Raw genomic sequence first — 21826 nt, 5'->3', positions numbered from 1 at the left:
TAATCTGTTTAATCCACGCTCTTGCATTCTAGGGAAGCATGATGGGAAAAATGGCTAACATAGGGAACTTAAGTAGATTTATCATGATATTTAAGTTCCACAGCTTAGTTAAAATAAACATTGGGAGTTGTAAACTAAGCTGAGGGCAATAAAACTGATCAGGAGTAGTGACCTTTATTGCGCCAATTTATTAGGGAAATGGGAGAGTGATTTTCTATATAATAGGGAACATGAGGTTAAAGATAACTCAGGGGAACGACAAAGATGAATGGCCACAGAGACATTGATCAATGATGAATAATTTCAAAATGTAGAATCCACATGTAACCATTGTGTCGTGAGAATATAAAATTGCTGTGGGTGCTGTGAATCTTTGAAAACAGTAGAGTTCTCTTAGAGTGTTTCCCATTATTGCGACCCTGAATAAACAGACTTGTTCGAGAAACTCACCAGTGTTCTACGAGATGTTTTATTTGATGACTCAGGTAACCTCAGGCAACAAGAACTACTCTTGGGAAATTGGAAAGGGCAAGTGACTGAAGTGTTCATATGTGAGCCTTTTGGAACCACAGCCACTGTTCTATTAGTTTCTAAATAGTTATGGATAAAGACAGGGCAACCAGATAAGTTAAAATTCTGAATTGGTGCAAGGCTAACTTTGATAATATTACTCAGGAACTTGCTAAAGTTAATTGAAGTAGTTTATTTGCAGACAAAGGAGCATTCAGAAAGTTGGGTGCTTTTAAAAATATGATGAAAAGCGTTCAGGGTGTGCGTGTTCAAGGCAGGTGGGAGAAAGGAAGCTTGGATGATGAAAGAAATTGAGGCTCTGGTCAGGAAAAGCAAGCAAGCATAGGAACTGTATAGGCAATGGAGATCGTGCATCCTTGGAGGACTTTCAAGATCTGAGAAGCAGATCCTGAGAAGGAAATCAGGATGTCAAAAAGTTGTCAGGAGATAGCTCTGACAGATAATATTGCAAATACATTACGGGAAAGAGGGAAACACGTAGAGGAAAGGGCCCCTCAGAAACCAAAGTGGTCATTTCTGTAATTTATGTCATAACAATATCTTGCACCACTTCATCACAATGGGCATGAGTGCCACTGGTTGGTAATCATTGAGGCATTGAATCACTACTACTATGGTTGTCCATTAGAGTAACTGGGAACTTTGGGCCATAGTTTGTGAGAGGTTGAAGATGTCCATGAAAACTCTAGTCAGTTGGTTTAATGGGGTGGGGGGTTGGGGTGGGGGAGTGATCACCTTCATTAAGGATCTGCTATTAACAGCCTTGGAGACTGAGATCACAGGATTGTCGGGGAATGTGGGGGCTCATAAAAATACATTGTTCTTCCTGTCAAAGCAACCATACAATGCAATGAGCTTGTCCGGAAATGATGCGTTGCGGTCACGTAAGCTGTTTATTTCACTTTGAGGAATTGGTGGCTTGCAATCCTTTCTACAGTTACTGAACATTCATCTGAGCCTCCATTTTAGATCAGAAGTGTATATTCGCCTTCTTGATGGCCGCCTTGAGATTTTTCCTGGATATCTTGTGTGACCCTTGATTGCAGAGGTCTGGTCTTCAGTAATTTGCGCAGCCCCTGGTTCATTCAAGGTTTCTGGTTAAGGAAAAAAGATTGTCCTAGCAGGAACGCACTCCTGCATACATTTTCTTATGAAGTTGACAGCAGCCATGGCGAATTCGTTCAGAACATCACACACTCTACCAATTCTTGCAGTTGCGAAGTCATTCCTCTTTCTCTCCTGATGAGTTTAATGTCATCCTCTCCACCGGAACCAAGCTCTTAAGTCATTGCCCATATGCAGGAAGATGTAGCACAGCCTCATGTCTGATTTCCAAAGTGCAGGTGAGAAATGGAGCGATAGGAGTCTCTGATGATGGAATAGCAATGTTTGAGGTTATTTCATCTCCTGGTGCTGCAGTAGTAGCTTGGAAGTGTCTTCTTTACATTAGACCGGTTGATTTTCCAGCAACTAATGGTCTGCCCACCCTTATAACCCAGACAAAATTATGAGAACTCAGTTGAAATTCCGTGAGTGGCCACAGATGGCATCGCTTTGAGTGGGGGGGGGGAGAGGAGGGGGTGGGGAGAATGCGGCGTCCCAAAGTTGAAAGCAGGGGCTCCCGCATCCACCCACTACTCCCTTAGCCGCCTACTCCTTCCCTTACCCCATCCCCTCCGCCCCCCCCCCCCCCCCCCCCATCCCCGGTGTCACTGACATGCTCCATCTTGGAAGCACAGCAGGCGAGAGGGCACATGATGTGACCGAGATGGCACATTGATACACAGTGCTGGAGCAACTCAGCTGACTGAATTAGACTGAGGAAGGGTCCCAACGTCACCTATCCGCAGCATTACTCCAGCACTTTGTGTCCTTTTGTGGGTGAAGAAGGGCTCATGGGCACACCTTGTGAGTCGGAAGTGGTGTCGGAAGCTGGGCTCCAAACAGCTGTGGAGACAGTGTGAACCGGGGAATGGTTGGCAGGATATTCCATTCACCTTCAGTTCACATTTTATATTTATTTTATTTAAGTTGCTGGCACTCCATGGTGTTGGAGAGACATGGGAGGGATGTCATTAGTGGGACACTGGTGTATTGTCGTTTCATTATCATGCGACCTCTGTTAGTCCAGAAAAACAAATAATCCAGAAAGGCTCTAGAACCTAAGATGTGGAAAATCAGTGTTGAACCTGTACTAAGTCCATTTCAATTGTCAAGGTGTGAAATATTGTTTTAAAGGCTTCCTATTGTTCATCTACTTGCAAAAGTTTTCATTTATTTTAGAAAAATATCCCCATCAATTCATCTTACAAATGTACACGATTAGCCTTATTCAAACGTTTTAAGATCTTGTTTTTTCCAGAACTACAATTTTCAAATTAGATTCAAACCTCAATAATATTGTAGTCTATTTTCCCCAATGGATTCCTTACTACAAGATTAATAATTGGGGGCAAAGTAAAACACTACAACACTGTGCTCTGTTCTCATCAATAATGTATACATATATAACAATTTTTTTCTTGGGACCATTTGAAAAAAGATGTCTATTCTTCACAGAACACAGTACAATTCAGAAACAGTTTTTTAGTCCACCATATTTGCGCCTACCTGATGCTAACCCTATTAATTCCATCTGCCTACACATGATCTGTATTTCTCTATTTTCTGCCTGTTCATTTGTCTGTCTAAATGCCACTTACATGTTGCTATTGTATCTAGTTGTATAAACTCCCCAGCAGTATTTCCTATTCTATGTGTAACAAAATACTTTACCATTTTTTATACTCAATGCCCCGAACAACGAAAGCAAGAATGGCGTACATCATTTTACCACACTTTCCATTAGCTTTGTCACTTTCAGATAACTCTGGACCTACATCCTGAAATTCCTCTCTATTTCAATCCAACTTATAATTCTGCAATTTGATATATACTTTCGTCTTGCAATTGACCTTCCAAAATGCAACAACTCACATTAATCCTAATTAGGTTTCATCTGCCATTTCGCTGCACAAATTTCCAAATAATTTATATCTACAGTGCCCTCCATAATGTTTGGGATAATGACCCATCATTCATTTATCTGCATCTGTACTCACAATTTGAGATTTGTAATAGAAAAAAAACACATGTGGTTAAAGTGTACATTGTCAGATTTTAATTAAGGCCAATTTTATACATTTTGGTTTCACCATTGAGAAATTACAGCAGTGTTGATACATAGTCCCCCCATTTCAGGGCACCATAATGTTTGGGACACAGAAATGTCATGCAAATGAAAGTAGTTATGTTTAATATTTTGTTGCATCTCCTTTGCATGCAATGACGGCTTGAAGTCTGCGATTCATGGACATCACCAGTTGCTGGGTGTTTTCTCTGGTTTTGCTCTGGCAGGCCAGTATTGCAGCCATCTTATGCTTTTTTTTAGATTTAGAGATACAGCGCGGAAACAGGCCCTTCGGCCCACCGAGTCCGCGCCGCCCAGCGATCCCCTCACATTAACACTATCCTACACACACTAGGGACAATTTTTTTTTTTTTACATTTGCCCAGCCAATTAACCTACATACCTGTACGTCTTTGGAGTGTGGGTGGAAACCAAAGATCTCGGAGAAAACCCGCGCAAGTCATGGGGAGAACGTACAAACTCCGTACAAACGGCGCCTGTAGTCAAGATTGAACCTGAATCTCCGGCGTTGCATTCGCTGTAAGGCTGCAACTCTACCGCTGCGCCACCGTGCGATTGGGGGGCTAGTCCCCTTCAGTTTTCACTTCAGGCATGCTCAATTGGGTTCAGATCGGGTGATTGACTTTACCATTCGAGAATTGACCATTTTATAGCTTTGAAAAACTCGTTTGTTGCTTTAGCAGTATGTTTGGGATCATTGTCTTGCTGTAGAATGAATAGCTGGCCAATGGGTTTTGAAGCATTTATTTGAACTTGAGCAGATAGGATGTGTCTATACACTTCAGAATTCATTATGCTACTACCATCAGCAGTTGTATCATCAATGAAGATAAGTGAGCATCTTCAGCAGCCATACATGCCCAGGTCATAACACCCCCACCACCGTGTTTCACAGATGAGGTGGTATGCTTTGGATCTTGGGCAGTTCCTTCTCCCCTCCATACATTGCTCTTGTCATCACTCTGATATAAGTTAATCTTTGTCTCATCTGTCCACAAGACCTTTTTCCAGAACTGTGGTTGCTCTTCTAAGTACTTCTTGGCAAACTGTAACCTGGCCATCCTACTTTTGCGGCTAACCAGTGGTTTGCATCTTGCAGTTTAGCGTCTGTATTTCTGTTCAAGAAGTCTTCTGCGGACAGTAATCATTGACAAATACATACCTGACTCCTGTAGAGTGTTTCTGATCTGTCGGACAGGTGTTTGGGGATTTTTCTTTATTATAGAGAATTCTTCTGTCATCAGCTGTGGAGGTCTTCCTTGGCCTGCCAGTCCCTTTGCGATTAGTAAGTTCAGCAGTGCTCTCTTTCTTCTTAATGATGTTCCAAACAGTTGATTTTGGTACGCCTAGGGTTTGGCTGCTGTCTCCAACATTTTTATTGTTGTTTCTCAGTCTCATACTGGCTTCTGTGACTTTCATTGGCACAACCTTGGTCCTTATGTTGATAAACAGCAATAAAAGTTTCCAAAGTTGATGGAAAGACTGGAGGAAAGACTACGTGCTGAGAGCTCTCTTATACCTGCATTAAGGAGGCAATTAAACACACCTGAGCAATTACAAATGCCTGTGAAGCCATGTGTCCCAAACATTATGGTGCCCTGAAATGGGGGGGGGGGGGACAGCCGTAATTTCTACATGGTGAAACCAAAATATAATAAATACCTTTTAATAAAATCTGACAACGTCTACTTTAACCACGTGTGATTTTTTTTCTATTACAAATCTCAAATTATGGAGTCCAGAGGCAAATAAATGGGTCTTTGTCCTAAACATTATGAAGGGCACTGTATACAGTCAGACAGTGTGGGAAAAGGCCCTTCGGCCTAACCTGGCCACACAGACATATCTTACTGTATCTTACTGTACCTCACTATCCACAATTCCACAGATTTTTACGTAGTTTGCTAATTTACTAATCCCACCACTCGTATTTTCATCCTTATCATTTATATTATTAATCCCTGTGCTGAACCTTGTGGAACACCACAGGTTCACAGACCTTCAGTCTGAGAAACACCCGTCTACCTCCATTCTCAGTCTTGTACAACTAAGCTAATTTTGTACCTAATTTACCATGGATCCTATGTGACCTAATCTTCTGGATACTTTCACTTGAAGGATAGGTATATTCATTCACGTTTTAAAGAAATATAATTCCTCATAAAAAATTACCATTCCACTAAAACGTATTTTTCCTTATAAAAATATGGATATAAATGTACAAATATCTTCACCTCTATTAGGAGAAAAGTAATAATATACTCCATTCTATAATACATTATCTGTAATTGATTTAAAAAAATGTTATTACCTCTGCAAAAGCTGCAAAGCATGCCGTGAAGAAATAATTTTTGTAAAACTGTTATTCATGAAGTCATCAAGTAAGTTCTGAAATAAACAGAAAAATGAAAATAGAAAAACGCAAGTGTTTAAAATCTGATCTAAAACCAGAAAGTGCTGGAAACACTGAGCAGCATTTTTGAAAGAAAAACAGAGCTAATATTTCAGCTTGAAAGCTTTTTTTCAGAATTGGGAAAGAGAAAACAAAGTAGTTTTAAATTGCAAGAGATGGATACGATAGAGGGAATATTTCTGATAGAATAGAGCAGGATCATTAGCAAATTTTAAAAAATGATTTCATCCTCTAATATCCAAGACAAATATATATTTTAGTGGTCTGAGCACTTACTTCAGAGACAACAAACTTTCTCTCAATGTCATTAGACAAAGGAGATAGAGATCAACCAGAAAACAAAGCAGTACACATACTCAGTACCCCAATGACGGCACCAAAGTAGAGATGGTTGAAAGCTTCAAATTCCAAGAAGTAAATATCACCGATAACTTGTCCTGGACCTCACATATTGCAGCAATGGCTAAGAAAGCACATCAAAGCATTTACTTCCTTAGAAGGCTTAAGAAGTTTGGCATGCCCGCAACAATTCTCACCAACTTCAACAGATGCGCCGTACAAAGCATTTTATCGGGATGCATCACAGCATGGTTTCGGGACAGCTCCATCCAAGACCACAAGAAATTGCAGAAAATTGTGGACGCAGCCCAGACCATCACACCAATTAACCCCCCTTCCACTGACGCCATTTACATCTCCCGCTGGCACAGCATGGCCACCAGCATAATCAAGGATGAGTCACACCCCACCCACTCTCTCATCTTCCCTCTCCCACTGGGCAAAAGATATAAAAGTGTGAAAATGCACACTTCCAGATTCAGGGACAATTTCTTCCCAGCTGTTATCAGGCAATTGAACCAATAAACCAATTATCAGAGAGCAGTCCTGAGCTACTATCTACCTCATTGGAAACCCTTGGACAGTCTTTGATCGGACTTTACTGGACTCTACCTTGCACTAAACGTTATTCCCTTTATCATTTAAGGGCCTGTCCCACCGGCGATTTTTAAGGCGACTGCCAGCAACTGTCAAAGTCATAGCAGATCGCCGAAAAACCTTTGATTTTTTTAACCCTACGACAATGTCTACGACAATGACCACGACAATGCCTACGACAAGCTATGATAACCTACCACCTAGGTGACGGCAAGCTACGACAACTGGCGACCCACGATAAGAAAATGGTACCAGTCAGTATATCTATCTCACAAAAAAGGCATGAGGATTGTAGGAAAAAACACAGTTCCCATTTCACACAATTTTCATCCATTTGACAATTGTGGGCGGATAGAATTATCACTCGGATGCAGCATGTCTTTTTGTTTCATTTTCCGAGGGCGGATATATGTCAAGATCATCTAGAATCGACCATTACACACCTACACAAGTGACTGCCGTGCTCTGCTCGGCCGCTTTGCATGACAAACACGCATGAGAAAAAACTATTCGACAGCAACGTCGATCCACACAAGGTGCTCATTCGCGATACTTTCCTGACCCATGAAAGAATGGAGATTTCCCGCTTTACGCAAAGTGGTCATTTTGGGACGAGTAGACTTCAGACAGCATGGAAATAGACCCTTTGGCTCACGGAGTCCGCGCCGACCAGCGATCATCCCAAACACTAGCACTATCCTACATACTAGGGACAATTTACAATTTTACTGAAGCCAATTAACCTATACACCTGAGACAGACACAAAAGCTGGAGTAATTCAAGGTGCCAAGCAGCATCTCTGGAGAAAAGGAATCGGTGATGTTTCGGGTCGAGACCCTTCTTCAAAAGTCACCTATTCCTTTTCTCTAGAGATGCTGCCTAACCTGCTGCCTGACTACAGCTTTTTGTGTCTGTCTTCGGTTTAACCAGCATCTGAAATTAAATTATTTTATTTTGTTTTATTTTGTTTTATTGGTCAAAATAAATGAAATTAAAATATTTGAAAGAGATGCCATGAGAAACTACTCAGAAATACAATGACTTCAAACATCAATCTTTGGTCAAAATGTCCAAAATTTACTTTATTCAAACAAACAAAATTCTTATACAATACAATACAATACAATACAATATATCTTTATTGTCATTGAACCCAGGGGTACAACGAGATTGGGAATGCGCCTCCCATACGATGCAATAATTTAGGTAATTTAGACAGCAGCAACCCAACGAAACGAACAGTTGTAACAGTTTTGGACAGGGTAAAGTGCAAGTTGATCTATGAAAAGGTGGATCAGCACCGGCGACAATCAAATTCACCTGGCGACAATCTGGCGATAACCTACGACAGCACCCACAACAGGATACGACAAGCTACAATCATTGGCGTCAAGCCAGCTGTCGCCGAAAAATTTCGAACAGAATAAAATTTCCGCGATGGTGCTATGACTCATTGGAGACTCATAACCATGCCCGCGACACCCCGGCAAACGTGCGATGACAGCCTAGTCGCTGGCAGGTGCCTTAAAAATCACCGAACTGGGACAGGCCGTTTACACTGTGGATGGCTCGATTATAATCATATACTGTCTTTCCGCTAACTGATTAACAAAAGCTTTTCACTGTACACGTAACCATAAACAAAACTCAACTCAACAAATGTCACCTTTTTATGAAAGGTGACAAGTGATACTTCACTTTCAAGAGCCTCAGTTTGATGAACTAGTCATTTTCTTAAAATCTAGATAGACAACATCCGCCATATGTAGTCCACACATGCTCCCTTTAATTAACTCAAATTTCTCAAAGTACTCGTTACTTTTTCCCCTTAATTAACATTGCACCAACATTAAACTGACAGACCTAAAGTTGCTAGAAAAACGTTTCCACATATTCTTGGTTGAGGATGTAACTTGGCTCCTTTCCAATTCTCAAATGCAGTGGTCTAAGAGTGTCGGCTTTGATGAGAGAGGGGAAAGTATAAGAAAATAACTGCGAATGCTGGTACAAATCGAAGGTATTTATTCACAAAATGCTGGGGTAACTCAGCAAAGTATATATAACTTCAGTTTAAGTTTTCATGAGTTTAGTAGTCAAGGATAGTGACTTTTGCTTGAAGCTTCTAAGCTGGGGCCAGCATTCTAAGGCAAAGAAGTAAACAAGGTACATTTCAATTGTAAAAAGTGCCCAGTCCATTATGGGTACTGACCTCCCCACCATCAAAGGGATCTACATGAGTCACTGCCTCAAAAACTGAAAATAAGCATGCAGGTGAAGAAAGCAAAGCATGTCGGCCTTCACAGCGAGAGGATTTGAGTACAGGAGCAAGGAGGTCCTACTGCAGTTGTACAGGGCCCTGGTGAGACTACACCTGCAGTATTGTGTGCAGCTTTGGTCTCCTAATTTGAGGAAAAACATTCTTGCTATTGAGGGAGTGCAGTGTAGGCTCATCAGGTTAATTCCTGGGATGGCAGGACTGACATATGATGAAAGAAGGAATCAACTGACTTTTAGAAGGATGAGCGAGGATCTTATAGACACATACAAAATTCTTAAGGGATTGGACAGGCTAGATGCAGGAAAAATGTTAACGATGTTGGGAGAGTGGAGACCCAGGGGTAAGAATAAGGGTAGGCCACTTAGGACTGAGATGAGGAAACACTTTTTTCACCCAGAGAGTTGTGAATCTGTGGAATTCTCTGCCACAGAAGGCAGTGGAGGCCAAATCGCTGGATGTTTTCAAGTGAGAGTTAGATATAGCTTTTCGAGCTAACGGAATCAAGGGATACGGGGAGAAAGCAGGAATGGGATACTGATTTTGGATGACCAGCCATGATAATATTGAATTATTTCCAAGGGCCGAATGGCCTACTCCTGAACCTATTTTCTATGTTTCTAAAAAGGCAGCCAACACCCACAGAGATCCACACCAACACTGCTGCCATCAGGAAGAAGGTATGGGAACCTGAAAACTGTAAAGTCCAGATTCAGGAGCAATTTCTTGCCTACACCCCCCAAATAAGCTCTGAACAATGATGAAGGTGTCAAAGGAAACAGCGGGATATAGATCAGTTACAGATATGGACGGAGAATCCTTACGTAGAACATAGAATACACCATAGCACAGGAACAGACCTTGCTGCCCACAACGTCTGTGCCAATCATGATGCAGACACAAAATAATCATTTCTAGCAACTTTAGAGAGGAAGTGGGAAATAGCATGAGATATATAAATAAAGAGAAAAGATCAAATTAAAATTGGCAAGTAAAATTAGCTAGCTCCACATACTAGAATATATTCCCACTGACTCTTCTGTTACCTCTAAATCAAAGATCTGTTTCGCGAATGCAGCATAGTCAGCATTGAATTCCTTCCTCCGAGAGTCCAAAATATCATAATGACTTTTTTTAAGATTCAAAAATATATTCTGGAATTTGATTGCAAGAATCTCTATTCCCTCAATTGAAGAACTCTTCAATACAGAGAAGGTCTTCAATATTTCAACTATTTTTGTGATCTGCAAATGTCAATGAACATTAATTATTTCACACATACAACTGAACAATTTTGCACAATGTTTTTTTTTCAGTAAAACTTATTGAATTCACCATTACATCTGTACCAATTCTCAATGCAATACTGTAATTATAAAGTAACCGTTGAATCATGTGAGCATTCATTTTCCAATTAGTTTACATCTGATGGGAATCCACCAATATTTTTATTTGAGTTCTTTGTAATTACCAGAACCACCATGGTTATTGTTGAAATCAATTATTTTCATACCAATTGTGATCTATTGATCAAAGTCACAGATCCAGTTGCAAAGGTGTGCACAGAGACCCAATTCACTGATCAGGTTTGGAGGAGATATGGTGTTGAATGCCGAGCTGTAGTCTATGAATAAGAGCATGATGTATGTGCCATCAGGCAGGGCATTGAGTATAATAGTCAAGAAGTCATGGTGCAGCTTTATAACATTTTAGACTGCATTTAGTATTATGTGCAGTTCTCGTCATCCCATTACAGGAAGAATTTGGAAGCTTTGGCGAGGGGGCAGAAGAGGTTTACCAGAATGCTACCTGGACAAGAGGGCATTAGCTATAAGGAGAGATTGGACAAAATTGGATTGTTTTCGCTGGAGAGTTGAAGGTTGAAGGGAACCCTCAAGGTTTCAAGGTCAGTTTATTGTCATATGCACCAATTAAGGTACAGTGAAATTTGAGTTACCATGCAGCCACACTAAGTGAAAAGCAACAAGACACACAACCACATAAAAGTTAACATAAACATCCATCACAGTGGATTCCACATTCCTCACTGTGATGGATGGCAATAAAGTTCAGTCGTCTTCCTCATGTTCTCCCGCGGTCGGGGCAGTCAAACCATTTGCAGTCGGGGCGATCAAAGCTCCCGCACCCAATGATCGAAGCCCCCGTCGGGGTGATCGAAACTCCAGCGTCGGGGTGGTTGAAACTCTCTCCGCGGCATGGAGCGCCCGTGTCGGCCTCTTCTTACCAGAGACTGCGGGCTTCACGATGCTAAAGTCCATAGGCCCCACAGTTGGAGCTGCGATCCTCGGCAAGTTCCATGATGTTATAGTCCTGCAGTCTCCCGCAGTTTAGAAATAAGGAAACATAGAAAATAGGTGCAGGAGGAGGCCTTCGAGCCAGCACCGCCTGGAGCGCCCTTCGGTCTCCAGGAAAGGCCGGCAACGCCACGATGTTAGGCCGCAGTGGGGAAGGAGATACGATACGGAAAAAAATTGCATCTCCGTCGAGGTAAGAGATTGGAAAAAAGTTGATGATCATCTCCTTGGTCTTGGTGGTATTTAGTGACAGGTTGTTATCAGAGCACCAGTCCACCAGGTTCTGCACCTCCGCTCTGTATTTTGTTTCATCACCGTTGGTGATCAGCCCGATCACCATTGTGTCGTCTGCAAACTTGACAATGGTGTTGGTGTCGAATGCAGGAACACAGTCGTGTGTGAAGAGGGAGTAGAGCATGGGGCTCAGAACACAGCCCTGTGGTGTGCCAGTACTCAGGGTGATTTTGGAGGACAGGTGCGGGCCCATTCTCACTGCCTGCGGTTGCTCCAGCAGGAAGTCCAGGATCCAGTCACATAATGACGAGCTGAGGCCTAGCTGGTGGAGTTTGGTGATGAGCTTTTTTTTTTTTTTTAAATATTTATTCAAATATTAAAATAATATATACAATACAGTAAAACCAAAACAGAACCCACCACCAGAATACTATACAAACAAATATACCAATTGAAACTATTATACAATTATATTACAATCCCCATCCAGGATACATCCAATCCCCCGCGGTGCCCAGCGTTCCCGGAAATCCTCCAGGGTGCCCGTGGACAGCGCGTAGTCCCTCTCCAACACCACCCTGGCACGGACGTAACCCCGGAAAAGGGGCAGGCAGCTGGCTCGGGCAGAGCCCTCTTCCGCCTGGCGCCGTGAGTCGCGGATGGCCAGCTTGGCCTGGCCCAGGAGCAACCCAACAAGGACATCTTCGGCCCTACCCTCTTCCCTACGCACAGGGTGTCCAAAGATGAGGATGGTGGGTGAAAAATGCAGCCAAAAAGCAAGGAGCAACCCCTTTAGATATTGGAACAGGGGCTGCAACCTCACACACTGCATGTACACGTGGTACACAGACTCCTCCAACCCGCAAAAGTGGTAGGCGGCTGGCGAGTCTGTGAACCGCGCGAGGAACAGGTTGCAGGGGACTCCTCGGTGCAATACCTTCCACCCCAGGTCCCCGATGGAGAGGGGCAGAATTCCTGCGTAGAGGGACCCCCACCGCGGGGTCACATCGCGACCGGAAGGCAACACCGACCGCCACTTAGTGTCCGGACGGTGGACCAGGGCGAGGAAGTGCAGGGTGTGGAGGAGGAGCCCGTACAGGACACGCCTCCCTGCGTCTCGGAGGGAGATGAAGGGTGTCGAAGAAATGCGGCTCATGTTGTGTGGGACCGGCTCCCGGGAAGGATTACGGCGCCTCGGTCCGACGAGTACTTCCGGTTGCGCAGGGGTTTGCTCAGCCGCAGGTACTCCACACGTTTGAGCCTCTCCGACACTCAGCGGGGCAGGACAAGGGCCGGCTGCTCTCACGCCTGGGCCGCCGCCCTCCGTCAGCGGAGGGGGGCCCCGGTCGACAGCAACCAGGTTCCAGACTCTCAGCAAGTCCCGGTAGAAGCCGGGCATTCCCAGCAGGATAGCACGGCTGACTCCCACCATCGGGATCCGCGTACCTGCTTGAAGGCAGCGGCCCCGTTGGAAAAAGTGCGTCGCCAGCACGTGCCACCTGGGAGGACGCTCCGAGTACAGGTATCTCTGCAGAGTCCTGAGGCGGAGAGCCGCCAACTGGGTGCGGATGCACACCAGCGACTGCCCGCCCTCCTCAATCGGGAGACTCAGGACCGGTGCAGAGACCCAGTGCTTTTCGTTGCCCCAGAAGAAGTCCACCAACTTCTTCTGGATGATCCCAGCAAAAGTGGCTGATGGGACCAATGTGGTCAATCTGTACCAGAGCAGGGAAGCCACGAGTTGGTTAATGACCAACACCCTGCCCCGGTAGGAAAGCACGCTGAGGAGACCTGACCAGCGCCCCAGCCGGGCGACGACTTTCAACTCCAGCTCCTGCCAGTTCGCCAGCCAGGTCTCCGCGACAGGACTCAGGTAGACTCCCAAGTAAAGGAGGCGCGTGGTGCTCCACGTGAAAAACCGCATCTCCTCAGGGAGGGAGTCCACCTGCCAGGGACCCACCAAGAGTCCAGAACATTTCCCCCAATTGATCCTTGCAGAGGAGGCGGCCGAGAAGACTCGTTGGCACTCGCGCATCCTCTGCAGATCAGCGGGGTCAGTGACCATGAGGAGCCGTCATCGGCATAGACCGAGAGGACCACCTCCATATCTGGCTCGCGTAGAACCAAGCCCGTCAACCTCCTCCGAAGCAGACTAAGGAATGGCTCCACGCAGATGGCGTACAGTTGGCCTGACATGGGGCAGCCCTGACGTACTCCTCTGCGGAAGGGAATGGGGGCCGTCAAGGATCCGTTGACCTTGACGAGGCACTCCGCAGTGGCGTATAGAAGTCGGATCCGGGCCACAAAGTGCGGTCCGAACCCAAACGCCCGCAGAGTCCTCAACAGATACTCGTGATCCACCCTGTCGAAAGCCTTCTCCTGGTCAAGGGAGAGAAAGGCAGTGGGTACACCGGTCTCCTGAGCCAGGTAGACCAGGTCCCGGACCAGATGGATATTGTCCTGGATGGACCGGCCCGGGACTGTGTAAGACTGGTCAGGGTGGATCACTTGGGCCAGCACTGGGCCCAGACGGTTGGCCATTGCCTTAGCAAAGACCTTGTAATCGGTACAGAGGAGGGAGACCGGGCGCCAGTTCTTTAGTAGGCGGTGATCACCCCTCTTGGGCAGAAGGACCACTACAGCCCTCCGGTCGTCAGGCTCTCCCTCAGGACCATGGTGTAGTCCTCCCCCAGGGTCCCCCAGAAAGTGCGGAGGAACTCTGCTGTCAGGCCGTCCAGGCCAGGGGATTTGCCCCTTTGAATCTGATCGTCTAGTGTTAGGGGGGCGTCCAGACGCTCGGCACCCTCCGGGCCGACCGTGGCTAGACCTTCCCACAGATCACTGCACTCGTCCCCGCCGGAGCTATCCGGTGAAAACAAGTTCCCATAAAAGGAACGAACCGCCGCGTTGATGTCTTCTGGTTCGGTGACGGGGGAGTCATCGTCAGCGAGCAGCTCCACTAACTGCTGACGGACTCCCCGCCACTTCTCCAGCGAGTAGAAGAAGGGTGAACCGCGGTCCAAATCGTGGAGCATTTGGATCCGCGATCTCACATACGCGCCTCGGGATTGCTGTAATTGCAGCTCCTTCAGCGCGTCCTTCTTCTCCTGGTATAAGAAAATAACTGCAGATGCTGGTACAAATCGATTTATTCACAAAATGCTGGAGTAACTCAGCAGGTCAGGCAGCATCTCGGGAGAGAAGGAATGGGTGATGTTTCGGGTCGAGACCCTTCTTCAGACTGATGTCGGGGGTGGGACAAAGGAAGGATATAGGTGGAGACAGGAAGATAGAGGGAGATCTGGGAAGGAGGAGGGGAAGGGAGGGACAGAGGAGTTATCTGAAGTTGGAGAAGTCGACTTTCATACCACCGGGCCGCAAACTGCCCAGGCGAAATATGAGGTGCTGCTCCTCCAATTTCCGGCGGGCCTCACTATGGCACTGGAGGAGGCCCATGACAGAGAGGTCAGACTGGGAATGGGAGGGGGAGTTAAAGTGCTGGGCCACCGGGAGATCAGTTGCGTTAATGCGGACCGAGCGCAGGTGTTCAGCGAAGCGATCGCCGAGCCTGCGCTCGGTTTCGCCGATATAGATAAGTTGACATCTAGAGCAGCGGATGCAATAGATGAGGTTGGAGGAGGTGCAGGTGAACCTTTGTCTCACCTGGAAAGACTGTTTGGGTCCTTTGATGGAGTTGAGGGGGGAGGTAAAGGGACAGGTGTTGCATCTCGTGCGGTTGCAAGGGAAAGTGCCCGGGGTTAGGGTGGTTTGGGTAGGAAGGGACGAGTGGACCAGGGAGTTGCGGAGGGAACGGTCTCTGCGGAACGCAGAGAGGGGAGGGGATGGGAAGATATGGCCAGTGGTGGGGTCCTGTTGTAGGTGACGGAAATGTTGGTGGATGATATGTTGGATCCGCTGGCTGGTGGGGTGGAAGGTGAGAACGAGGGGGATCCTGTCCTTGTTGCGAGTGGGGGGATGGGGAGCAAGAGCGGAGCTGCGGGATGTAGAAGAGACCCTAGTGAAAGCCTCATCTATAATGGAGGAGGGGAAGCCCCGTTTTCTGAAAAACGAGGACATCTCGGAAGCCCTAGTCTGAAACACCTCATCCCGGGCGCAGATGCGGCGTAGACGGAGGAATTGGGAGTAGGGAATAGACTTTTTGCAGGGGACCGGGTGGGAAGAAGTGTAGTCCAGATAGCTGTGCGAGTCGGTGGGCTTCTTCTCCTGGTATTCCCTCCAGAGGGTCGGGTCCCCACCGGTCTGACTTAGACGCGAATCCAAATCGAGCAGCTCACTCCCGAGCTGTCTGACCTTGGAATCGCGTCTCTTGGTCGACCCCCTAGTGTACTCCTGACAGAAACGCCGGATGTGGGCCTTGCCCACGTCCCACCACAGCCGCAGGGAGTGAAATCCTCCCCTCTTCCCCTTCCAAGTGGTCCAGAACCTCACAAACGAGTCCCGGAAGCGGCGATCCTCCAGCAGCTAGTTGTTAAAGTGCCAGTACGCGGACCCTCCCCTCGTGCGCAGCGGGGTAAACTCCGCCCACACCAGGTGGTGGTCCGAGCAAGGCATCGGCCGCATGGAGGCCGCCGAGACGCAGGAGACGTACGCCCGAGAAATGTACAGGCGGTCAATGCGAGAACCACCCCCCTCTGACCTCCTGGAGAAGGCATTGGAGTCGGGGTGGAGGTTCCTCCAGGTGTCTACCAAGTCAAAGGAGCCCACGAGCTCCTTCAACTTCTTCACCGACTCCTGGCCGCGCTGGATACCGGAACGGTCTCCTTCCTCGAGGGTACAGTTGAAATCTCCCCCGAGGATCACGCAGTCGCCAGGGTCGATGGAGCTCAACAGGGTAGACACCTGCCGGAACAGGCACGTCTGCAACACGGCGGGCTTGGGGGCGTACACGTTGACAAAATGCAACGGCACGCCATCCAGGCGCACGGCCAGGTGAAGCAAGCGGCCTGGCACCAATTCCTGGACCTTTAGGATTTCTGGCCGGAAATTCGGGGCCAACAAAATGGCCACCCCACTGTAAATGGAGCTCAGGTGGCTCATGAAGACCTCACCACTCCACTCCAGGAGCCAGGTGGACTTGTCTCCTGGGATGGTGTGGGTTTCCTGCAGGAAGTCCACCACATATTTCCCACCCCTCAGGGTTGAGAGATGGTTAAACCTGCGGAGAGGCCCCCTGCTGCCATTTATGTTATAACTGGCTATGGTGATCGCCATGTCAGGAGTACACTAGATCCCCTCACCAGTCCCCTGGTCGCTAACAGCAGAGTCGCCTTTGCCGCTACGGACCCTAGATGGATTGGCAGTTCGTTTCACCTTCCGGATCTTGGCAACAAGGGACGCTCTACTGATCCCTCTACCCTCAGATGGAACGACGCTGCTCTGGACCTCGGCGTCCTTTTCCAGGTCGTCCAAGAAAGACCTGAGCTGACGCCGGTCGTTCCCCTTCACCCCCGTCCCTCCCTTTCCCCTCCCCTTCCTTCTGAGGATGAGGTTCAGGGAGCTGGTGACCCCTTGTAAGTTCGGCCACTGGAGGGAGGCCAGTTTGGGCCGATGTTGGGCTCCTTCGGTGGCCGCGAAGAACTCGCGGATCTCCTCCACTGGAATGAGAGGAGTGGCATCGGGGGCAGCGAGAACATCCATTGACTCATTGTCCGAGGAGTCCCCTTCCACCCGCCCACTGCAGATGGAGTCACCATTCCCATCCTTGGACACACCTTCTGTGCTTGAGACTCCCGCCCCACCCTGCGCAGCGGTTGCCTCTTCCCCACCCTCTGGTCTCACCTCCACCTCAGTACCCACCGTGGGGCCAGTGGCAGAGGGGCCTTCCTCGGGTGTACCTGGGGAGTCAAGACCATTGACAGTGGGGTCTATCCCTCCACCAGTTGGGCCCAGAGTGGACTCTGGTGCCCCAGACTCAGGGAGTCCCTCTGGAGCCAGGTCCTGCGGGATAGCAGGGCTGGTTTCCCCTTCCCCCTCCCCGCCTACTATCCCTAACTCCACAGGCATGTTCTGCACCTCGTCCTGGGTGGGTTGCTCCTGGGCTTCCTCGGGTGCATGAATCGGGATTCCCTCCCCAACAGTAATCTCTCCCTGCTCCATTACACCCGAGTGGTCCCCATCACCACCCTCCCCAGAAACCCCTTCAGAGCATGGAACCGGGGCCTGAACCAGAGGGCAGGAGTCATCCTCCACCACAGCACTCCCCTCCCCACTGGAAGATTCCCCTATGTCCCCCTTCTGCTCCTCCCTGGAGAGATTCCTCCTTCTTTTTTCGAAGGGGAGGAGCTCACAGACTCTGGGGTCACCTGAGCAACCCTAGTCTGCGGCTCCCCCTCTTCCCGCCCAATCCCCTCCGCCCCTGGCTGGATTATGGGGCTTGCGGACTCCCTAACGGGAGGTGACGGGATGGGTGGCGAGATCTTATCCCCGGGGGGTTTGTTCCCCAGGTGCTTTATCTTCTTCGCCACCTTGCCCCCCTTCTTTTGATCCTCCCCATCCCCAGGGTTCCCTGACTCAACTACAGGGGGAGTGGGAGTGGGGGGAGAGGGGGGTTAGTGGCACCGGAGGCGGAGGCCTCCGCCCGGGATTTGGGGCAATTCCTCCGAATATGCCCCACTTCCTTGCAGGCGTGGCACCTCGGGCGCTCCGATGTCCAGAAGATGGTGAAGTCTCGCCCATCCTGCTGGACACAGAAGCGCCCGTTGACCACCTCCTCCCAGTCCAGCAGCATTGTCAACTGGTGCCGGAGGGAGAGAATGTGCTGCAAGTCCTTCCTGCGAAATCCCATGGGTATTGGGGTGATGTCGGTGAGGATCTTCCCCAGGGTATGAAGGTGGGGAAGGAGGGCCTCGTTCTTGATGCAGGGCGGGACGTTGGATAGGACCACCCGCTGCGCGGTGGACCCCAGGGGCTCGACCTGTAAGAAAAGTCCACCCACTGTGACCCCTTTACTTACAGTCGCGTTCACCCCCTCAACGGACTCCAGAAAGAACACGCCCTTCCCAAACATTTTACCCACATACACAATGCCTGCAGGCTTGGCTGCCACTGCCACAGCAGCCGCGCAGTCCTCCAGGTTCATTTGGGGGGGCATGTAGCACCTGACCCCATGTTCAAAGGGTAGGTTCCTCATGGGGAACCAGGCCCCCAGAGGAGCAGCCGAAGCAGCTGAAGCAGCCGCCTTAGCATAACTCCCCGAAGGCCCCGATCCCCCAGAACGCTGACCCTGCATGATATCAGGCACTACAGTGAAACAAAACACTGATATACAAAGACAAAGACAATCCAAAAGGCACGGGGCCAAGTCCAAACACAAAAACAAGAGTAGAACAGTTCAAGGGAGGGAGGCGAGTGGTGTTGCCTCGAACGTCAATAATGGCGGCTCCCACTAAAAACTGCTGCGTCACGGCCTCTTGGCCCGGGTATCTCGGCTCTCCTGCGTTCCCTGGTGAGCTGCAGACTTTCGCAAGCAATCCCCGCTGGTCTTCGCTGCTCCTGCAGCAACTAAAGGGATTCACCTGCAGTCTATTATTGTTGGAAGCCTATCTCTGATAGAGAGGAGGCTCCTTCAGCTCCAGGTCTCAAGGCCGCAGAAGAAGGTCGAGGGTGTAGAAAACTCCCACACCGCACGAAAACCAGACCCGTCCGGTCAGTAGCGACGAGGCAGTAGGGGGGGGGGGGGGTTGTTCTGGACGCAGGTGTATCAGTCCAGACAGGTTTTTCTCCCCCTTTTTGTGCGCCACAGTTTCCTGGCAGGTTGCCAGCCTCAGTAGTGGGAGCTGAGCAGTCAGTTGATAACACTGCTTGCAGCCCCAAAACACACAGAAACTTTTAAAAAAGATTTCTGTAGCGTCGCAGCGATACCCAAAGATGTTAAGAGTACCGCTGTACCTCCTCCGAATTCCAAAAAATGTTTAGAACTCACTCGTTCGAGTGATTGAAACAGAGCTCCGCAGCACCACACCTGAGCTTGGTGGGGATGACCGTGTTGAAGGCAGAGCTATAGTCAATGAATAGCATCCTCATGTACGTACACCCCTAGCCCATGCACTCTAGTTTTAGAATCCTTTACCATGGGGGAAAAACTGTGAATCTTACACATGTCCCTCATGATGTTGTACACCTCAAAAAGGTCCTCCTCAGCCTCCTATGCTCAAATAGTCCCAGTCTATCTGACCTCTCCTTGTACCTCAAGCCCACAGCCCAGGAAACATTCTGGCGAATGTCTTTTGCATTCTTTACAACTTAATGATATCCTTCCTGTAGCTGGATGTCACAACACCAACTTGTATAGCTGTATCGTGATGTGCCAACTTTTGTACACAATACCATCCCAGTGAAGACTAGCATGCCAAGCACCTTCTTCGCCACATGTCCAGCAATCTTAGCACTTTTAGGGAACCATACACCAGTACCCTCAGATTTCTCTGCTCTGCAACACTCTCCAGGAGTCTGCCACTTACTGTCTAAGCCCTTCCTTGGTTTGTCATAGCAAAGCACAGCACCTCACACTTGTCAGAGTTAAATTCCATTTGCGATTCTTTGGCTTACCTTCACAAATGATCCAGATCTTGTTGCAAACTTCCTCACTGTCTATTATGCCACCTGTTTTGGGGTCATGTGCAAATTTACTAACAACGTTAACTACATTGTCACCCAAATCATTAATGTATCTACAAACAGGAGCAGAGCCAGCACAAATCTCTGTGGCACTCCACTTGTCACAGGCCTCTAATTAGAAAAACAATCCTCCACAACTCCTTCCTCTAAGCAATTTTGAATACAGTTGGCTAGCTCCATGTGATATAACCTTCTGGACTTCCTACTATGCAGTGCCTTGTCGAAAGGCCTTGCCAAAGTCCATATAGACAATACCCACTGTGCTGCCCTCATCAATGAGGGCTGGTAGTGGTAGCACATAATATAATGATGTTTAAGAGGCTCTTCAACGGGTACATTGTTATATAGGGAATGGGGGGATGTGGATCACATTCAGGCAAAGGAGATTAGTTTAACTCGACATCATGTTAAGCACGGACATTGTGGGCCGAAGGACCTGGTCCTGTGCTGTACTGTTCCATGTTCTACAAAGAGAGCATTCTATACTTTCAGTAATATACTATCATGGGTTGAGGATACATTAATGAACAGAAAATGGAGCATGAATAAACCGATTGCTTTTGGATTGACAGGCTGCTTTTAGACCATAAGACATAGGAACAAAATTAGGCCAGTCAACACATAACGTATACTCCGCCATTCAATCATGACAGATCCACTTTTCCCTCTCAATCACATTCTCCTACCTACTCCCTGTAACCATTGACGACCATATTAATCAAGAATATATCAATCTCTCCTTTAAAAGTACCCAATGCCTTTGCGTCCACAGCGTCTGTAGCAATGAATTCCACAGATTCATCACCTTCTCACGAAACAAATTCTCCTCATTTCTGTCCTTTAGGAATCTTTTGGTAAAACTATATTTCGCTGAGATACCAAATTGAAAGGACAGTCAATGAGGCCACAGCTTTGACAAAATATATCAATGATTTGGATACAAGGCATCAAATATATCATATCCATATTTGCTGATGACATCTAACTAGAAGACTTTTGAGGCAGTCAAAACACAAAGAACATATTGACAGGATAATTAAATAGGAGAAACCATGGTAGCAAAAGTATAATTTGGAAGAATGTAACATCATACAGGAGGAAACATATTGACAACACTTGGCTAATTCTCATTGGATTTGGATAACAATATCAGTTCTATTATATTTTAAATGTTATTGTTTAAGAGTTTTACATCAGAAATGAACTTTTATTGATCCACACGTTAATATAAATTATATAACATTAAGTTTAATAACGGATTAGGACCACTATTATATGGCTCTGGTATGAAATA

General features: G+C 47.4%; 1 protein-coding gene across 1 annotated transcript in view; it reads right to left on the bottom strand.

The window, feature by feature from the left end:
• Positions 1 to 21826, bottom strand: part of LOC144593844 (dynein axonemal heavy chain 8-like) — a 624642-nt gene that overhangs the window by 499651 nt on the left and 103165 nt on the right. Inside the window, exons 13-14 of the mRNA XM_078399962.1 lie at positions 10393 to 10590; positions 6033 to 6109 (exon numbers count right to left, since the gene is read on the bottom strand). Coding sequence (XP_078256088.1) covers positions 6033 to 6109; positions 10393 to 10590 — 275 coding nt within the window. The remainder of the gene's footprint in view (positions 1 to 6032; positions 6110 to 10392; positions 10591 to 21826) is intronic.

The sequence above is a fragment of the Rhinoraja longicauda genome, chromosome 5 (assembly GCF_053455715.1).
Source record: "Rhinoraja longicauda isolate Sanriku21f chromosome 5, sRhiLon1.1, whole genome shotgun sequence".
In the NCBI taxonomy this organism is placed as follows: domain Eukaryota; kingdom Metazoa; phylum Chordata; class Chondrichthyes; order Rajiformes; family Arhynchobatidae; genus Rhinoraja; species Rhinoraja longicauda.
Note: the sequence above shows the minus strand (reverse complement) of the source record. Positions and strands in the feature narration are given on the sequence as shown.